The 18,782-nt window shown below is 54.0% G+C and overlaps 1 protein-coding gene and 1 long non-coding RNA gene across 4 annotated transcripts; one reads left to right on the top strand and one right to left on the bottom strand.

Annotated features, from left to right (window-relative positions):
* The first annotated feature begins 453 nt into the window (after window positions 1-453).
* Window positions 454-13,350, top strand: LOC116590314. Of its 3 annotated transcripts, XR_004285546.1 has the most exons (4): window positions 454-541; window positions 727-916; window positions 5,970-6,091; window positions 13,156-13,350. It is a non-coding gene; the product is annotated as an uncharacterized LOC116590314 (long non-coding RNA). The 3 variants fall into 3 exon arrangements; XR_004285547.1 differs by lacking the exon at window positions 5,970-6,091; XR_004285545.1 differs by lacking the exon at window positions 13,156-13,350 and having other exon boundaries at window positions 5,970-7,165.
* Window positions 13,351-14,705: 1,355 nt separating this feature from the next.
* TLNRD1 (talin rod domain containing 1) lies at window positions 14,706-16,466 on the bottom strand. Its single transcript, XM_032341933.1, has one exon. It carries the CDS (start codon window positions 16,439-16,441, stop codon window positions 15,353-15,355), a length of 1,089 nt encoding a protein of 362 aa, XP_032197824.1. The 5' UTR covers window positions 16,442-16,466; the 3' UTR covers window positions 14,706-15,352.
* Between the last annotated feature and the right edge of the window lie 2,316 nt (window positions 16,467-18,782).

The raw sequence follows: 18,782 nt of genomic DNA, 5'->3' as shown, positions 1-18,782 counted from the left end.
CCATTTCCAAACTCGAGGTCCGGCCAGAGTCCCTTAAATCATCCCTGTGAACTGGTGACCTACGCTGGGGAAGCAACACCCACTGGGGTTCAGATGGGTGAGGGGACACTCTTCCCTTAGACACGTGGCACCTAAGATTGAAAGCTCTGTGATCACAATTACCCATCTAAAGAAACCTCACAAAATGCCCTTATTCCGACCTTGACCTCCACCTTCAAACTCAAAAGACAAGAATTAGCTTATTTTGCTTTTCTTTGCATTTAGGCTATGACCTCACTTTCCCCGGGACGACACCCTAAAGCAGTTAATGTCCTTCTTTGAACTTCCAGTTCCTCCTCCGTCAAGCGGGGATGAAACCCTCACCTCCCGCAGCCTGAAAAGGTTTGCATGAGATCACGTGGGTCATGAGTTCAGAGGTGCCTCCCACGGCTGGTGGGTTAGTTACATTGTTACCATTAACGTCCTTTCCGATGCCAGACAAGTTTCTCCTTGAAAAAGTTTCTCCCTCCCAAAGCTCTGCATTCCTCCGCTCCTCTTTGCGGTAAGCCGGGCCCAGCTCCGCCTGCACGGAGGTGCACCAAGGAGTCCCTGGGTGGAAACGGACGGAGCGGCCTCACTGCCGGCCGGCACGTCCCAGGGAAACTGTCCCAGATTGCTGGACGTAATTAGACATTTAAAAAAGGAAAGTATACACTCATGCTTACCCACACCCTCTGACTATTTAAGGGGCACAGAATGGCACCGCTAGAAACGACCTAATCTGATGACCTCATTTAAAGACAAGAACACCAAGGCCTCTCGGGGACACCTTGCCCAAGGTCACAGAGCAGGGTGAAGGTCAACTCAGACCAGACTCCTCCACTCCAGAATCCCACGGAGCACTCAGACCTCCTCCTAGGAGTCCAAATCCCGGAAGGTATGTTGGAAACTACTTGTGGAGATAACCATAGTTGTCTTTCTCTCTCTCTCTCTCTCTCTCTCTTTTTAAGATCTTATTTATTTATTTGACAGAAAGAAACACCGCAAGAGAAGGAACACAAGCAGGGGGAGTGGAAGCGGGAGCAGCAGGCTTCCTGCCCAACAGGGAGCCCCATGTGGGGCTCAATCCCAGGACCCTGAGATCCTGACCTGAGCCAAAGGCAAATGTTTAACAACTGAGCCACCCAGGTACCCCAATAGTTGTCTTTCTCGTTGAGGATAGAGCTACTCGTGTTTCTGTCTTATTCCCCAACCAGCCTCCAAGGTACTTGAAGGCAGGAACCAAGTTCAATCATTTCTTCACCAATGCCCTGTACTGCTGTGTGTTGCTAAGCCTAGAGACACTTTCTGTACAGTAATAAGCGAGCTTAAAATAAACCTGTTCACCTATTTCGACAAATCCATCCAAGTGGGTGATCAGAAATGTGGGGGGAGAAAAGTAAAGATGCCCATGCAAATACTACTCATAAACGTAAACTACTGACAAAGCACAACTAAAGTGTCTAACTAGGAGGGAAGGACCAATTACACCGTAGTATACTTATGCGATGGCGTTGGATTGTATTTTAATAACATTTTAATTAAGTTCAACCAAATGGGGAATGTTAACTTAAAAAGCAGGTTACAAAATAATCTTTTTTTTTCTTTTTTTTTTTTTAAAGATTTTATTTATTTATTTGACAGAGAGAGATCACGAGTAGGCAGAGAGGCAGGCAGAGAGAGAGAGATAGGAGGAAGCAGGCTCCTGCTGAGCAGAGAGCCCGATGCGGGACTCGATCCCAGGACCCCGAGATCATGACCTGAGCCGAAGGCAGCGGCTTAACCCACTGAGCCACCCAGGCGCCCACAAAATAATCTTTTTAAACAATGAACTGTGCTAAAGAATATGTGTAGAAAAAAATACTTGGAAAGATACAGGCCACAGAGGGGTTATCCCTAGGGAGTGGGTCATAGGGGGATTTCTTTTCCTTAGGATCTTCAGATTTTTCTAAATTATCTACAGTGGGTCAACCTTTTACAACAGAAAAAAGAAGTTACTCTAAAAGTAACAATTCAGAAGCTGCTTTTTAAAAGAGTGTGTGCTTAGGTCCATAGAAGATCTCAGGGTACCAAGGAATTATTATCGTGACAGAGAAATTTATTTTGCCCAAAAGCTAGCTACTGGTCTATCTCAGCCACAGATCCCCATATAATGAGGGCACGTGACGACTTCCGACCAGTCACCTGTGTCCCAGAGCACTTGGTGCCATCTCTAGGCTAAATCGACCACAAACCGGCAGGCTAGCTCTGCCTCGCTGCAGGCACAGAGACCACGCATTCTGGAGAGTGTAGACAGCACCAGCCTTGGCACTGGGCTGACTGCGTGGACCGGAGTGCTCCGCTCTTTCCCTCATTTCATGCTGGATGTGTCGCGGGAGCAACAGGCTTCTGTGATTAGCTCACTCCGATCACCGGAACTCAATCCGGTACCTGGTCTGGTGGTTCTCAAATTTGGCCGATGACTTGAGGCCCAGTTTAAATCCCAGTGCCTGAGGTGTGCCAGGCGGTTGAGTCAGCCGCTCTGGGGGGCAGGTCGCAAGCATCAGTGAATCCAGCATGTGGCCAAGGTTGAGCATCAGGGGTCTGCTTCTAGGGATTCTCAAAGTGTGGCCCCAACCAGCTGCAGCAGCAGACCTTGGAACTTTCTAGAAGGGTACATTTGCAGGCCCCACCCCAGACCTACTGACTCAGAAACTCCAGGAGTAGGTCCCAAGTTGTGTCAAGTAAGTCAGCCCTCCAGGTCATCCCAAGGCGTGCTCAAGTTTGAGAACCAGGGTCCTGGTTCTCTTGGCCTTGAGTGATACAGTCATAGGAACCCCTGTCGCTTGATGGAGGACAGGCTTCTTAATAAAGTTAGGAAAAGGCGTATTATAACGAGACACGGTACAGCTCCTGAAAATGCCTCTTTGCTTGGATTCACCTTCAAAAGTATTTTTACATCTGCTTTTCCAAAAATGATTGCGCTAACTCACACACATTGTGAAAGAGACACCATAGGAATCCAGACGCATCGTGGGCGGGCATGGCCGGCGGCTCTCAGACCTGGACGTTCTGGAGCACACGGTCATTTTGTTTCTAACGTGGAAAGGACCAAAATAAGATGCAGGACCCATTCTCCAATGCGATGATACTTCGAAAACTTACAACAACTACCAGCTGACATGTTGTTTTTAGAAGATGATATTTTAACCCAGTAAAGAAGGATCTAATCTCAGAAAAAAGAAAGTCCGTGAAGGTCTCCGTCAGGGACCTTACATCTCACCATCTCTTTTTTCCCTTTTGCTCTGCCTGGTGAAACGTTTGTCACAGACAGGCCCTGGTCTTCAACCAGCGAGCCACGGAGCTGGGTGACAACGAAGGCCCGTGCTCGATTCCCCAGGACGTTACGTAATACTCAAAGCCTTCCAAAACGCACCAGAACTGAAACTTCCAGGCACTGCTGTAACCTTCAGCACCAAACTGTTACAACTCACAAATATTTCCCTGTCCCTCGGGACCTCTGTGCCCTGCAGGCTGGGAGGTTTAGCTCCTCCTGTCCTCAGTATGACTCTCCTATTTCCCAGTCTTCAATCCTGAACACAATGACAGGCCACAGTATGTCCTTAAGAATGGTCATAAGGAAGCCCCCATTCAAAAAGACAGAAGCCAGGGCCAGCCTGACTCACGCTTTCCCCAGGGCAACTCCACCACCACTCAGAGCAACAAAGTGCTTCTCTCCTAAGGGACAAGGAACTGGGCACAATCTCCATAATTTTTTGTCACATTCACTTATGAGTTGGCGGACTGCCTGGGAACCAACTAGGACGTCCTCCCTTTGGGGGCGGGCGAGGCCTGAAGTCAGTGCTCTGGAACAAGGTTATTAGTACAAAGGCAGAGGGCAGGCCAGCTGACCAAATTCAGCTGGCCTCGGGTCCAGGTTTCTCTTCCAATATGTTTTGCCCCAGAAAACCCTAATTCTGAGCCTGGCGGGACAGGGCTCCTGGAACGCAGCTTCTCCTCTAGGAGCATTTGTTCTCTGAGCGGTGAGAGTGGGTCCTCTTTTCAACCATCCACGCCCAGCAGAAGAACAGGTTTCTGGGAGCCTCGGATTGGCTCCAGCACACTGAGGAGGACACACTCGATAGGAGGTCCGCTGCGGACGGGGTCAGGCAGTGAGCGGAGAAAGCGCTCCCCTAGGGGACATTAAAGGCAGTGTTGTTCCGAGAGGTCCGGGAGCTGATTCCAGCTGCCATGAGCTAATCTCTTCGAACAGGAAGCATTTCGGGGAGCATCTGGGGAGAGGGCAGGGAGGGGCAAAGACAAGCGGGCAGATTTTACCTCTCACACCTGCATTTCTGACCCCGGGGGAGTGGTGATCCCTCGTCGTGCGGGCAGAACAGGGCCCTAGATGGTGTCTCTGAGCCCCAACACAAGTTAGTGGGTGTGCTTAGAGGGGCCATGGAAACCATTACTCTTTCCTCGAGGATTTCTTTCAAATCACAGGGTGAGAGAAGCCGGGTGGTCCCAAGCAAGGCCCCAGCCACACCCCAGGACTGCCAGCCCCCACCAACACTCTTCGGGTCCCTGGTCAGGGAACATGAGCAGCTCCTTTCGGTTTTTGTGGAACTTGTTACGGCCATTCCCCGTGGCCATGGGAACTCTATCTGCTTGTTACTCCATTGAAACCGGAATGTCGGGGCTGGAAGGAAAGTTAAATAATTAAGTAGATATAATGCCTTTGTTTAAAACAATGCCTTTAATTTGTTAAGATAACCATAATCTTATATTTTTAGGTAGTGTCAACAATCAAAGGCAAGGAAATTTAAAAAAGCAAGAAAAACAAGTTTAGTGAAACTATTCTAACCGTAGGGATGAGATGGAAATCGAGCCCAGGGGCCCCAGTGCACATTTGCTGGGAGCTGGGCCTCCGGAGGGTTTTCATTCACGTCTCCCCACTGAGATTTTGGCAGAGCGCCCCTTTCTCGTCCCCGAGGCTCCGGCTTCCAGTCCCAGGAGCCCCGGCGCGCTCAGCCCAGAGCTCAGCTCCCGGACACTATTACAACCCAAACCTGATTATGGAAAGTCATGAGTAATTTTTGCATTATAACAATTACGGGACTGAAAGCCAGGACTCCCTCCCTCGGTGAATTCTCACGCCGGCTTCAAGGGCTCCCCAGGGAGGACGGTTCTCAGTCAGCTTGTGGGAAAAAGCCTCCCTTCCCGGGCCGGTGCTCCGTTTCCACCTCAGCCTCTGGGTCCAACACCACCCCGAGGAGGCTGAGGAGAATCACCACCAAACCGCCCTCCAGTCCCGCAGGTGAGGCCCCAAGGAAACCAGAGCACCCGAGAGAAAGAAGTTTGGTCCAGCAAGGGCCCCTCGAGGATCCCCCTTGGAATCCACCCAAATTTCTGGAAAGTCTTCAAAGAACCAGAAGGGTCAGAACAGAGCCATCCTGTAGCCCTGAGAGCCCCTCCTAGGCCCCTAGACACTGTTGGAGCTCAAGGGGTTAATAGTTGTTCAGGCGGATGAGACAGACATTCCCATGGGAGCCAGCAAAGTCCCATGCAGAGCGAGGTGGCCCACCAGGTTGGAGCACAGCTCGGGCTGGGGCCATGGGAGGTGAGGGCCACAGGCCCATCGAGGCCTGGTGCTGGCCTCTGGGCGCCCAGCCCAGAGGTATGCTGTTGGAACTCAATGAATGCATCGAAATACTGATTACCGGAAGTTGCAATCCGGGCCTGGCTGTGCTGCACCAAAGGCACCGGGAGGGAGAGAATGAGAGCCCGATGTGGGCATGGGACCCAGGCTCCAGCCTGGGGGTCTCATTACAGACCCATGTCCGGGTGAAGGCCAGCGAGGACCTGGGCTAGGGCCTGCACAGGGCAGCCGGGGCGAGGGGCAGGAGCCAAAGGCCCTAGAAAGGAGAATGGGAGAGAACGCGCTAACGGGGACCCTACATTTGTTCTTCCAGAAATGTTTATCGGGGTTTAGTGTGTTAGGCAACTGCGTTAGTCACTGGAGAGAAAGAGAACTCGACCCCCCGAAAACGATAGAGACGGGGCCGTGGAGGAGTAAACAGAGAGTTATAACAACGTAAGTGCTACCGGCAGGCAAGTACGGGGTGCTCTAGGGACCGCAGGAGAAGCTGTCACCCAGGCTGAAGAGTGGGGGGAAGTGGGGGCAGGGTGCAGGAGGAGGGGTCCAAGGGACGCCCCATGCAAAAGCCTGGAGGTCAAGTGGGAGCGTGACAATGGAAGGAAGTCTGCAGGTGTGACTTGGGCTGGAAGGTACTTCGCAGGGGCTGGGAGACCCCAGACGAGCGGGAAGCTTCTCCACCAGCACTCCAGCTTCCATCCTAAAGTCAGTGGGGCAGCCACGGACCCTGGGCAGATAACAAAGATGCTTGCGTTCTAGAAACTCAAGTGCAGGTCACTTGGCAGAGCAGAGGTCGATCTTCTGCAAGCAGCGTCCCGGATACCAGGGTCACGCAGCGGGTGGGAAACCCCTTGTCCGTGTGACCAGCTCTCCCTGACACTTGACGAGGGAATGCTGGGCATGCGGGGCCCCATTTAATTGGCCCAAGAGGGACTCAGTCTAATGGCTCATGGGAGGCTCAAGGGGGGAACCCCCCCTCTGAAACTGTCCTACGAGTGAGGTTAAAAACAGGTTTGGAAAGCCCTGCCACCTTAAAGGGCAGACGGGTTCCATCCTAGAAATTCCTTCTTGCCGTCATCTCGCGGGTGAGGACGCTGGGCTCCAACAGGAAGACCCCGATTCTCGACTGCACCCCGCTGCTTGCTGGCTTCGTGGCCCAGGGGGGCTGGTCCCAGGGAGCAACCTCCTCTGTCACACGGGAGCACTCTCACAGCTGGAAGGGCTGCTTTGCAGACTAGGACACAACGTAAAGTTCCTACCCTACATCATAGGGGCTCAGAAAGTGCCAACTGTTGCTTTTCTTCCACTCACTTGGAAGGCTCCCAGTCCATCGGCCAGCCCGCACTCCCACCGCAGGCACCTTCAGGTGGCCCAGCTCCACTCCCAGTGGCCCAGCTCCACTTCCCGTGGCCCACGGGATCCAAGAGCCCGGCCCAGGAGCGCTCTGCAGGCAAGCTGTCCTCACTGGCCGCACGCGGGGCTCCTGGTCCAAGGCCAGGCGAACAACCTGAATGGGGGAGGGGGGGTGACGGGGGCAGGGAAGAAAGCTGCTTCCTGGAGGGCAGACCCGTCCAGTCGCAGCCCTACACGCTGCAGCAACTCCATTCAAAATTAACGAGTGAAAAGAAAACGACCCCCGGGCCTTGGAATCAAGCCCACTCTTTAAGGCACCTGAAATCCCTGCACCTGAACACGTCCCTCCGGCCACCCAGAAAAGAGATTCAGTGAAACTCCTCGTTAAGTTACACGCATTCACCTGGCACAAAGGGTGGGAAAGACCAGTTCTGAGGCCAGCAGCCTTCCTGGGCATCAAAAAGAACAGATCCACTTGATCAAATCCAGGAACTACAAGGTCCCTAAAAGCCAAAGACCCAGACTAGAGCATCCTCATGAACATGACATTCTGGTGTTCATCTGTGTCTCCCCTCATTTGTCCTACCATCTGTGCTACCCTCGAAGCTCAGCTCCACGGTCCCAGCTCCTCGTACCGAATCAGCCTTACGAAAAATGTCTGTTGGAAACCACCGGAGAATCTAGGGGGAGGCTTCTGAAATCGCAGTGTCCCGAGGCCGTGTCAGGTAATCAGTGCCCTGTACTCCCTCCGTGTGGCCCTCGGGACCCATTCTCTTCTCAGCCAGAAAGCAGTGAGCCCCAGGAACAACGTAGGAGGAGCAGTTGGAGTCAGACAATCATGAAGTCCTTCAAAAAGTCGATACGAACTCCCGACACTGCAGCATTGGCTTCTCAAACCACGAAGATGTTTTGAGAAACATCCAGGCTCTCGGCCCTGCGATCTGACAATCCACACAAGTAGAAACCATACGGAATTTCATGGACACGGCTACATGGGAGAAGATCAAATAGACTTTCATGTGTAACATACATGAAAGACCTTTTCCTGTGGCATTTGGAATGAATGATCCTCATTGGTCCAAGAAGGAATCGGCCCCCGTGAGTCCAAGGCCATTTACCATAACCAAAGGGGAAGGCACCCTGGGAAGTCATGGTGGGGCTCACTCACTCCTCCTGGCGTCCCACGAGCTCTCTGAAAGCCACGTGTTACCAGACCTGCATTTTTTGCGAGGGAACACAGAGGTAACACAGAAGGATGGCGCACCCAGAAAGCATCTCTGTTGGAAGACAGCGTCTCAAGTCAATCTTGAGGACAACAAAGGATGGAACTTCTTAGTATTGTTGCTAAAAATATCCGTGTGGCTTTGAGTCATTCCTCCTAAATACGCAGATATAAAGAACATGCCTAAGACTGTCCCTGATGCCTAGTAAGTGTTTGCTAAATCAGAAATGTTTCACCATCAGACTTGCCAAACCTGACACTGTTCTAGGCCCAACTAAAAATATAATGACCCTCTGTGACGGCCCTCATCGGTTATCTGTAGGGCTCTGACAGGTGTTCCCCAGCTGCCCAGGCTCAAGAAGCCCTACTGAAGTCCAGAACGGCCAGTGTTTCTGGAAACACGTGGGCAAGAAGCTTTGGGTGAGCTCCAGAGAAAGGTGTTAGAATGGAACCACCTAGAAGAATGCCTCTTTAAAACCTCAGTTCTGGGTGTAGTATCGGTGCAAAAGCTCCTCTCTTTTTGTCCTACATGATCAGAGACATGGGGGCTGAGCCCGACTGGGTTTAGAGCCATGTCTCGGGGACTCTCCCTGGTCAGGAGCCACATCGGACTCACAGCCAGAGTGCAGACTCCACTTAAAGAGCTGTTATCTTGGAAGATGTGGGGCAGTAAAGTGTCCATCGTCGAGATGGGTGATGTACAAGATGATCTCTTGTCAGTTCAACGGACAACGGTCCACACCATCACTAACACAAAATGCCCACACACCTTACAAATTAGATTCCAATGATAAGACCAGAGTTATATTTACACGTTTAGACATATCTGTATCATGGGACTTGCAAGAGAAAGAAAGGGCAGGGAGAACCTGGCCTCCAAGGAAATCTTTATACCAAAATCCTGTTCATAGGGAGGTGCTCAGATGGCTTGCCGGTTAATTTTAGAACAGGAAGCAGAAGGTCATCTAACTAAAAGCTAAGCCGAAATGGCAAGGGTGTCAGTCAGAACTGAGTGACCCAGGTTCCCTAGGGTACATCTCGAATTTCTGGAGACGAGACGTCGGTCGGGGTCTCCAAAAAAGTTGACTGATGGGGCATCTGGCTGGCTCTGTCGGCGGAGCCTGAGACTTGATCTCAGGGTCGTGAGTTCGAGCCCTACACTGGCATAGAGTCTCCTTAAAATAAAACACTCCTAAAAAAAAAAAAAAAAACTGACTGATAATATAAGCAAAGCAATTAGTTAGTAATTTTTCACTTGATCGGTGTCCTGAGTACGGCCTGAAATCCAGGCAAAGGAGAACACAGTCAGAAACCATGAACCCTTAGTCGGTGCCCTAACTTCCAGGAGTGCACAGGACAGCCCACTTGGTAACTGAGCACCAAGCATATCCATGTCCCTTCTGAAGCATAGGATTTTAAAAGCTCCCTGTCTGTGCCCTGCTTCTGCATCACACAAATACATGTAGCTGTGAATACTTAAAAGTTGAACATCGGTAAGTGGTTCTTTTTTTTAAGTGGGTTCATTTTTAAATTAGGCTAACAAATCTAAATGAGCATTCAAATTCCTCCCTGGACTCTGAAATGTTTGACTGCTATTGTGGTTTTTAAGAATATCATGCGGGCCGCCTGGATGGCTCAGTGGTTAAGCGTCTGCCTTCGGGTTGGGTCATGATCTCGGGGTCCTGAGACAGAGCCCTGCATCAGGCTCCCTGCTCCGTGGGAAGCCTGCTTCTCCCTCTCCCACTCCTCCTATTTGTATTCCCTCTCTCACTGTGTCTCTCTCTCTAATAATAAATAAAATCTTAAAAAAAAAAAAGAACTTAATGCAATGTTTCGGGGAGCCGGGCAAGGTGGGCCACCCAGCATAACAGAGGAAGAGGTAGGGCCATGCTCTTTATCTCTGGGACATCCTGGAGCCTGTCACAGGGTATCTGCTGGGTCAGATGAAGGGGTCGGGCGGAGGGGGAGGCAAGATTATTGGGGGAAACTGACTTTAACACAAAGGGTTTGAGATCATACTCCCGGTGACCTCATGGAGTGGGGTAGTCAGTGGAGCCCGTCACAGCCTCACACGTCATCGGAATTCATCATTCATACATAACTCTCACGACAGGAGAACAGAAGCACAAACGCTTACGTGACATGCACAGTAACAGCCGCCTACCTTGCCCAAGGCTGCTCTAAGGACCCAATTACATAACACATGCGAAGGCGCTAACCGTAACCGCCTAAGCTCCCCACAGTAAAGAACAGCCCGCCGCCTCTACCTTTGTCTCCTGCAACAGTGCTTCTCAAAGTCAGTGTGCCCAGAAACCATCTGGAGACCTTGCCCAAGAGCAGAGTCCCACCGGGTAGGTCTGGGTTGGGGCCAAGACTGCGCTATCCCCCCAGCTCCTGGGCGATGCTCCCTCGTGGGGACGGAAGCTGTGAGAGATCGTCCCAATTCTCGGGGCATGACGGCCGTGAGGGACCTACTTCCTGAGCGTCTTGTAGACTTGGTCATCCCACAAGTCCGCCTGCCTCATTGGGTTCTGAATTGAGTACTTGAAATTCAGTAGCAAAGCACTCTTTCTCGGACAGTCCGAGAAGGAAGGGGTGTCTGTCTGTCCCATGTTTGAGGACAAGAGACAACAACGTGCATGAGCACGGAGAGCCAACTGGCCGGTCGACTGCTCTGTGACTCCGGCTTATCTCAAAGGGGGCTGGAGGAGGGGCGGACTCTGTCCTTGTCAACGCACCCAGGCAAGAGAAAAACCTGCTCGTTCCAAATTGGCAGGAGAGACTACATTACCTTCTCAATCTGAAGAAAAGGGCTCAAAAGATCCAGGAGGGGAAGAAACAAACAAACAAACAAACAAATACCGGAGCAAATAAGAAAGTTGCGGAAATGCTGTGTTCCCGCCTGATACAGAAGCACCCGGGTCTCCCGGGGTCGGCAAGGAAGAAAAGGAAACCGGCAGCTCTCCAGGGCAGGTGTACCGCAGCATCACGGGGCTGGACAAAATTCAGACCGCTCTGCCCCCGGAGCTTCTGATCGATCAGGGCTGGGATAGGGCCTGGAATCTACGCAGGGGGCGACACCGTGGCTCACAGGTCGCTGTGTCCCCACCCCCCACCCCCCAGGGCGCAGCACGAGGCCCAGTACACACTGCTGGTCCCCAGCAAGGATTTGCCGAACCAATGCCCGTTCTCACTTTCCCTCCCAGAAACGATTTACTCCTTGTGTACAGATACTTGTCGCAAGCATCTTGTACATGTGTTCACTTCAAGAACCCACCACACATGTCCCAGGCATGCCAGCCCCTGGCCTAAAGGGCTGTACCGTTCAATGAAATCAATGCCTATCAAGGACGCCGTATCACCCTTTTCCCCCATCCTACCTGGACCGCCAGTGTCTCAGCCTTCTCTATCACTAAAATGGAAACAGACAACTCACCTGCCCAAAGGACCGTAGAAAGACAGACCTGCCTAGGTAAAAACAGGCCAATTCAATTCACACATACTCATGCAAAAAAAAAAAAAAATTTTTTTAATCAAGACAGGAATTTTCCAAGAGTGCTCACAAATGTCTGTGTCTGCCCTGGAAACCCAGAGATGGTGCTGGACCAAGCTGTGGTCCCACAGCAGAAAGCATAGGGAAGGCTGCAGACTTCTCCCCCGACTCCGAGCTCCGTATCAAGCAGAACCCAGAAGGGGCGGCGGCAGACGTTTTTCAAAATCTCTGCCCGATCTGCACGTTACCATAGTCACATTCATTCTGAAAAACAGGTGCTTCTGTTAAAATTAGCTGTTTCAGACTGTCAAGTGCGTTAGCTCCCTATGCCAGGTTTAAAAAGAAAATGCTCACAAAATAACCAGTCAGACGTAACTGATGCTTCCGCAGCCACAGTCTTTAGATTTTTTTGAGAAACATGACCCTAAATTAGAAATAACTCAGGTGACGAGGAGGATGGGGTAGGGAAGAATGCACACACACAACACACACACAACACACACAACACACACCTTCTACATTTCCCAAAATCAACCCATAATGAATAAGAGAAAAAGGCCAAGTTTAAAACAGCTGAGGAAAGACAGAGCTCTTTTCTAGTTAAGTCTTGTGTTTGAAAGCCTTTTGTCCCATTTACTTGGGTTCACTGTCATAAATAATGGCTTTTGTTCCACAACTTAGCCATAATGATTTCCTTCTCTCCTGACCAAAGGAAGGTTTTCAACATCCCCAGTCAGGATGGTGCCCATTAAGCCTAAGTAAGAAAACTCGCCCTAGGAAATCAAAAGAGCCTAAAGATTGAGGTCTTAAATTAACTCTAATGTAGTTTAATTTAAAAAAAAAAAAAAAAAAAAAGAATCAGGCCACTCTGATTTTATTCCTGGAACTTAGTATCTCTGCTGACCTTATTAAGCCCTGTGAACTAGGTCTGAGATGCTCCTTTTTAAAAATCAAGGCTATTTCAAAAACAAGTTTAGCCAGCTGGTGCACCAGAAACTAAAATGTCAAATAAAATGTCAAAGGCCTGGGCCCAGACCCCTTGCCTAGCGAAGCAACATAGATACACAGAAATGCTATACGCGCCTCAATCTGGTCTCCTCCGCCCTGCTGAACAAAGTACAAGAATCCATTCCAAGCCACCTGCTGGAAGAAAAATCCTACTCTTAATCTTAGAGACAGAGGCAGGGGGAGAAGGATGTTAAAACACTACCGAAACTTTTAACAACTTCAGAGGACAGAGAGTTTGAATATTACAAGTCAGTATCTTTAATACACAGAAGTGTGAAGAGCCAGGATCGGTTGGCTAAGACAAAAAGAAGTTTCAAAATTAATTTGGTGGCAAGCTAGTTAACTTCATCCAAGTAGATAAGGAAGACGAATTTTTTTCTCTTTCTTTTTTTTTGGCATGCACTGTCCTGAAAATTGCTTCTGCAGAAGGAATGAGTCCAAGGAACAATTGGCAATCATTTTCGTCTTAATCAAACACCAAATTTACAGATTCCTGGCCCTAATTTTATTTTACTTTGTTCCTTTCGGTTTACTCTTTGTGATCTACATAGGCTAAAGGAACATCTATAATTAGAAACTCTCTGTATAATTACTTATGTATATCCAATAAATAAAAGGAACAAATCCTAAATGCAAGCACTATTGTCATGGGCACTGGGTTATGTTTCCTCCCCCCAAATAGTTTCTGAATCTGACTGACCCAGACTAAAGGGTTGGGGGGTAGAGGAAGAAACATTCTCAAGGTCGTTGTCATTTTTTAAATTAAAAATTTGATTTTTTTTTTAATCTACCAGGCCCTAGGAGAGAAACAACAGCTCCCTTGACTGTTTCTAAGAAATGTATGTGCACTACCGCTTTAAGACTTTTCCAAACATCAAATTCAGAGCAGCTCCCCGATCCTACTCTGACCCAACACAGGTTTAAAGATGCTTTACATGTTGAATACGATGTTCTTGTAATAAACAGAGCTAGTCGAGTAAAACAGTCAATAGGACTTTCTTATATGTTACAGTGAAAAACGCTTTCTTCTCAGAGCCTCGGGAACTACCAAGGTTCCGGCACAACAGATCAGACGAATTGTAAACTGAGCAAATTTAAAGCGTGTTTGGGTTTTTATCCATGTGGCTCTCCCAGGGCAAGCCCTGCGAAGAAGAATGTTATACTTTCAGCGGGAAAACGTCCCAAACTTAACAAGTTTCAGTAAAACTATACACTTCTCTCTCCCCAATTTTCTTTTTTAACTGTCTGCAGAAAGGACAAACTCCCTTAAAATAACTCCAAACGTCAGATAACAAAGCCTTCTTCCAATATGAAACCAACCAGAGCAGATCTTAGATCAAGGTCACGGAAATCAGCCCTTTGCCTGCAACCACGCTGTGGCTCTAGAAGGTTCCTACCACTTTCCAGAACACCCCTCCCTCTCTTAAACAGTCTGGAACCCGGCGAACTTCTTCCCACAATCACGAGTGACTGGGTCCTGTGCGAAGAGACCTGCCTACGTAAAAGAGGCCGCAAAGTCTCCTGAAGGTCATTGCTTATAGCCCAGTTTCCCGCTCCAGCGACCAGCTCCCCTGACCTGGCAAGGGTGGGGTACCACGCAGGATTAGGAAGGGCCTGAATCTGAAAGAGACAGGCAGAATACGAATCAGACCCCGGTCAGCCTGACCCACTGTCCATCAGGACAGACAGCAGTGGGACACAAGGGTGGGGCTTAAGTACTTTCCAGGAGAAACCAGAGGCAAGACCAAACTCCACTTGCCAGCCCAACCCCCAGCATGGTACCTACTGCCAATCATTCCCCTGGCACCTCTCCAAGGACAGTGTTCTCCAATTCTAGGCTGCTCAGAGAGATCACCCTCGAGGAAAAAGGGAGACAGGGCTAAGGCGGGGAGAGATATTGCTACCCCCTTCAGGGACCCATGCAGCATGCAACATTATTACAATTATTGAAAATCAACAATAATTGCAAAGGGCCATCTGAGAAACATAACATTTTAATAAATGAAATAAATACTCCAGTACATGCAAGGTAAAAACTTGACATGGGGGTAGGGGGGTGGGCAAGGGCAGGGGGGAATCACTCTATAGTGTAAATTAAAAAATAAAACACACACTCACAGTAGCTTTCCCCCCATTTGCAAATCACATGGCAAAGTCATACTCTTTCCACACCAAGTATACGCCTAATCCAACACGATTGCTTAAAAAAAAAAAAAAAAACAAAGGTAGCTACATCCATGTCTAAGGAGTGAAAACTGAGGTAACCTTTCTTTTAATTAGGAAAAAACAGAAAACAGAAAGAAAAAAAAAAGGACCCCAAAAGAAACAAACCCATGACCTCCTTCCTGCCCAATTGGTAAGAAAATTTAGTGGAGGAACTCCAGAAGAGGGGCCGGGGCTGGGTGCCACCTCCGGGTCCCCGCTGGGTGTGCGTAGGTGGGCAGTGGGTCCCCCCGCGCCCACGAGTGTCGTCGGAGCGCATGGCCCCGCTCTCTGGAAGGTTCCTCTGGAGCATCCGACATGGAGGGGGCGCTTCCCCTGGGATTTCTTTGGTATACATGGAGAGGGGCAGACAGTAAGTATCTTCCTCTAGTCTGGGGTGGAAGAAAGAAGGGGGCGGGTGCTAATTCACAGAATTGGAATTCACTGGCGGTAAAGTCCTGGGCGAAGACCTCTCCCGTAAAGCCTGAGATAGCAGGGTGCAGCCTTCAGACACGGCGCAGGCCGAGTTCCTCAGCCTCTCCCTGTGGTCCGACATCTTGGCGCCCCCGTCGGGGTGCTGCGCCAGATCCCTGAGGCACTGGGTCAGGAGCACGCAGGCCGACACCACGCTCATGGCGCCGCCCAGGATGGCGGTCTGCACCGCCTTGCCCTCGGCGCTCACGGCCGCCGCGCGACCCAGGAACTGCGGCTCGGTGGCGAAGCCCACCAGGGCGCTCACGGCCTGCACCAGCGGCCCGCTGAAGAGCGCGCAGCGGCTGCGGGCCAGCTCGCTGGGCGCCGCCTTCACCTCGCGCACGCAGGCCAGCAGCGCCGACGCGCTCGTGCTCATGCACTTGACGCCCAGCTTGAACTGCTCGCGGGAGAAGCGGTCCCGGGACTTGTCGCTGGCCAAGGCGCACGCGTCCGTCAGGAACTTGAGGTTGCGCGACAGGCCCTGCGACACCTCCAGCAGCAGCTGCGGCGTCATGTCGGCCAGCGGGGTGGCGCGCAGCACGGCGCAGCCCTGCTCCACCTCGTGGCGGCAGCGCGTCACGCGGTAGCGGTCCACCAGGCCCGGCTGAGCGGGCTGCGCGCCCGGCGTGGCCACGGCCGCCAGGTAGGCCGCGTGGGCGGAGCACTCGGTCAGCGACACCACCAGGTCGCCCAGCTCCACCAGGCTGTCCCCGGCCTCCCCGAAGCGGCCCATGTTGAGCTGGCTCTGCACGTCGTGGGTGAGGATGGAGAGCCCCTTGGTGCGCGCGATGATCGTGTCCCGGCACTGCTCGAAGGACTCGGCCCCGGCGCAGGAGGAGGGGGGGCCCTCGAAGAGCACGGGCCGCGCCTCGCTCGACAGCAGCAGCAGGTCGGCCACCAGCTGCATCTTGCCTTTGCAGTGGTCGCAGACGGACACCAGCCTCTTCCGCGGCTGCGAGCAGGCCGCCCCGACGGCGCTCGCAGGAGCCGGAGAAGCCGCCTCGCCAGTGGGCTTCCCAGCGCTGCCGCTAGCCATCGCGCCCGGGGGGCACTGGCATGCCGCTGGGGATCCCGCTACCGCCGCCGCTGCCACTGCCGCCGCCCCCGCGGCCGTCGCGACTCAGCTGGCCAGGGCCGCGGTGCCTTCCCCGCACCATCATGCCATCCACCGCGCCGGGCGGAGGGCACTGGGCTGCTGCGGCTGCCGGAGCCCGAGCGGCGGCGGCGCGGGGCGGGCCTGGGGGCCAGAGGACGCAGGAGGTTCTTCGGGGTGCGGGGAGGGGCTGCAGCGTTCGGCCTCCTGGAGGGCTTGCAGGAACCATGAACCGGGCACAGCAAACTCACGGAGCGCGCTCCTCGCCGCCGGGCTGCCAGGAAAGTCCCTTCTGCTGGGCCGCCGTCGCCGCCAACGCCGCCGCCGCCTTCCTGGGCATGGCCCGGCCCGGCCGGAGCGGGAGGGCGGGAGGGGGGGGGAAGCTGGGAGTTGTCCTTCCTTCCTTCCTTTCTTTGAAATCAAAATCCCTTCCTCGGGGAGGAGCGCGGGCGGCGGCTCGGGCGGGCTCTGCTGTCAGCCACCTCGGGCTCGGCGGCGCACGTGGGCTTCAGGCGCCCTGACCCCGCCGGGCGGCACTTGCCCGCGACGGCGGCCGGGGCTGGCGCCGCGGGGCGCGCATCTCCTGCCCCCTGCTCTCGGGAAGCGGCGCCGGCGGCGGCAGAGCCGAGGGTGTGGCCGCTGCTGGCGCGGCCGCGCCGAGTCAGAGTCGGGCGGGAGGCTGCACTGATTGCGCACAGCGGCCGCCCCGCTCGCGCGCTCGCCCGCCCGCCACGCCCGGGCGCGCCGGCCACCGCGGCCGCCCCTTCCCGCCTCGCCGGCTCACAGCGCGCGGCCCGGCGCCGAGGCGGCACGCCCTCCCCGACCGCGCGCCCCGCGGCCGGCCGCTGGCTGTGGGCGCGAGTCCATCCCGGTCGCCTGGTCGCCTGGGGCCCGCGGCGGCTGAGCTCTCCCGAGACCCCGGGCCCTGCGCATCGGACGCCCGGCGCGCGTCTCCCCGGCGGCCGCGCCAACTCAGAAGGTCCCCGCGGCGCGGCGGCCACCCGCCCGGGCCCCGGCTCCTGCCATCTTCGTCAACCTCCAACTTCCGAGCGAGCCGGGAGAAACTGAAAGGAAGGGCGGGGGCCGAGAGGCGGAGGGGAAGACGCCCGCCTCCTCTCCCCGCGCGGCTGCTCCTCGGCGCGGGCCGTGGGTGCGCCGCCGCCCGCCGGGGCCGCCCGAGCCGCCTCCTCCCCGCGTCCGCGCCTCGCCCCCGGGCTCGCCGCCGCCGCCGCCCGGCCGTCACCTCCCTGGAGCCTATAGAAATCTTTTGTGTGGCGTCACCGCCTTTCGTTTAAATCCCGCTTCCTCCTCTCGCCCTTCCTCCCGCCCCCTCCGCCGCTCCCGGATGCTTGCGCGATGCGCTGCTCCTCCCCCGGGAAGCTGGGTGGCTGCGGGAGGACGCCGCCGCCCAGCGCGGAGCCGCGGGCGCGGGCCGGGGGTCCCGTGGGGGGCGGGCGGGGGCTGGGGGCCGCCCTGGTCGCACGGCCCCGGGTGGGGGGGCGCGGGGCGCAGCCTCCGGCGGTCTCGCGGGGACCCCGAGCCGGACCCGGACTCCGCGCTTCCTCCCCGCCCCGCGAGCGAGTCTGGAAGGGGACTGTTTCTGCCCCGAAGGGAGGAGGACGCTGCCCCCCGTGCCCGGGCGGCGTGCCGGGGGCCTCTCTGCGCCTTCTGCGGGACCCGGGCGGGGTTCGCCAGCCCTCGCCCTGCCCTTTGTTGTGCGTGGCCTCCTCCGCGGGGGTGGGGTGAGGTGGGGGGGTAGATTCTGCAGGGCTGTGTGGGCCGAGGAGAGCACTTGCTAGGGAGTCGGAAGAGCCGGCTTGGGGCCCCTCGTGTGCTTGGAGCGCGGGCTTTGAACCAGACTTCCTGGGGTCAGCCTTTTCTCCAGCCGTCTAGTTCTGTGACCTTGTGCAAGCCCTCCCCCGAAGTGTCTGTCTCCTCCTCTCCAAGTCAGACTGTGGGCACTGACTGCTCGAGTCCCTGGCTCGGGAGTAGTAGCGGGGAGAATCAGGAGCCTCCCTCCGCGGGCGTTCTCGTAACTTGTGTCTTCAGTTCGGCGGCGATGGGATCAGAGTGGCCACTGTTCAGGAAGACGAACAGCCTTTGGAGGTAAACCGCGCTGTCCGGTTTTACGCAGAAGGAACTGATCCGCTGATGCCTCCAGCGCCTTCCTAAGGACAGGAGGAGAGCAGATGGCCCGGCGAGGAGCCCACTCCCTACCTTTTTTCGTTGAACCCAGACCTTGCCCTTCAGGAAGTGGTTGAAGCACCTGGGCTTCCTCCCCTTG

The sequence above is a fragment of the Mustela erminea genome, chromosome 5 (genome assembly GCF_009829155.1).
Source record: "Mustela erminea isolate mMusErm1 chromosome 5, mMusErm1.Pri, whole genome shotgun sequence".
Lineage (NCBI taxonomy): Eukaryota > Metazoa > Chordata > Mammalia > Carnivora > Mustelidae > Mustela > Mustela erminea.
Note: the sequence above shows the minus strand (reverse complement) of the source record. Positions and strands in the feature narration are given on the sequence as shown.

What these genes read in the sequence shown, in the direction of transcription:
- TLNRD1 (XM_032341933.1), bottom strand. Translation starts at nt 16,441, where the DNA reads ATGGCTAGCGGCAGCGCTGGGAAGCCCACTGGCGAGGCGGCTTCTCCG.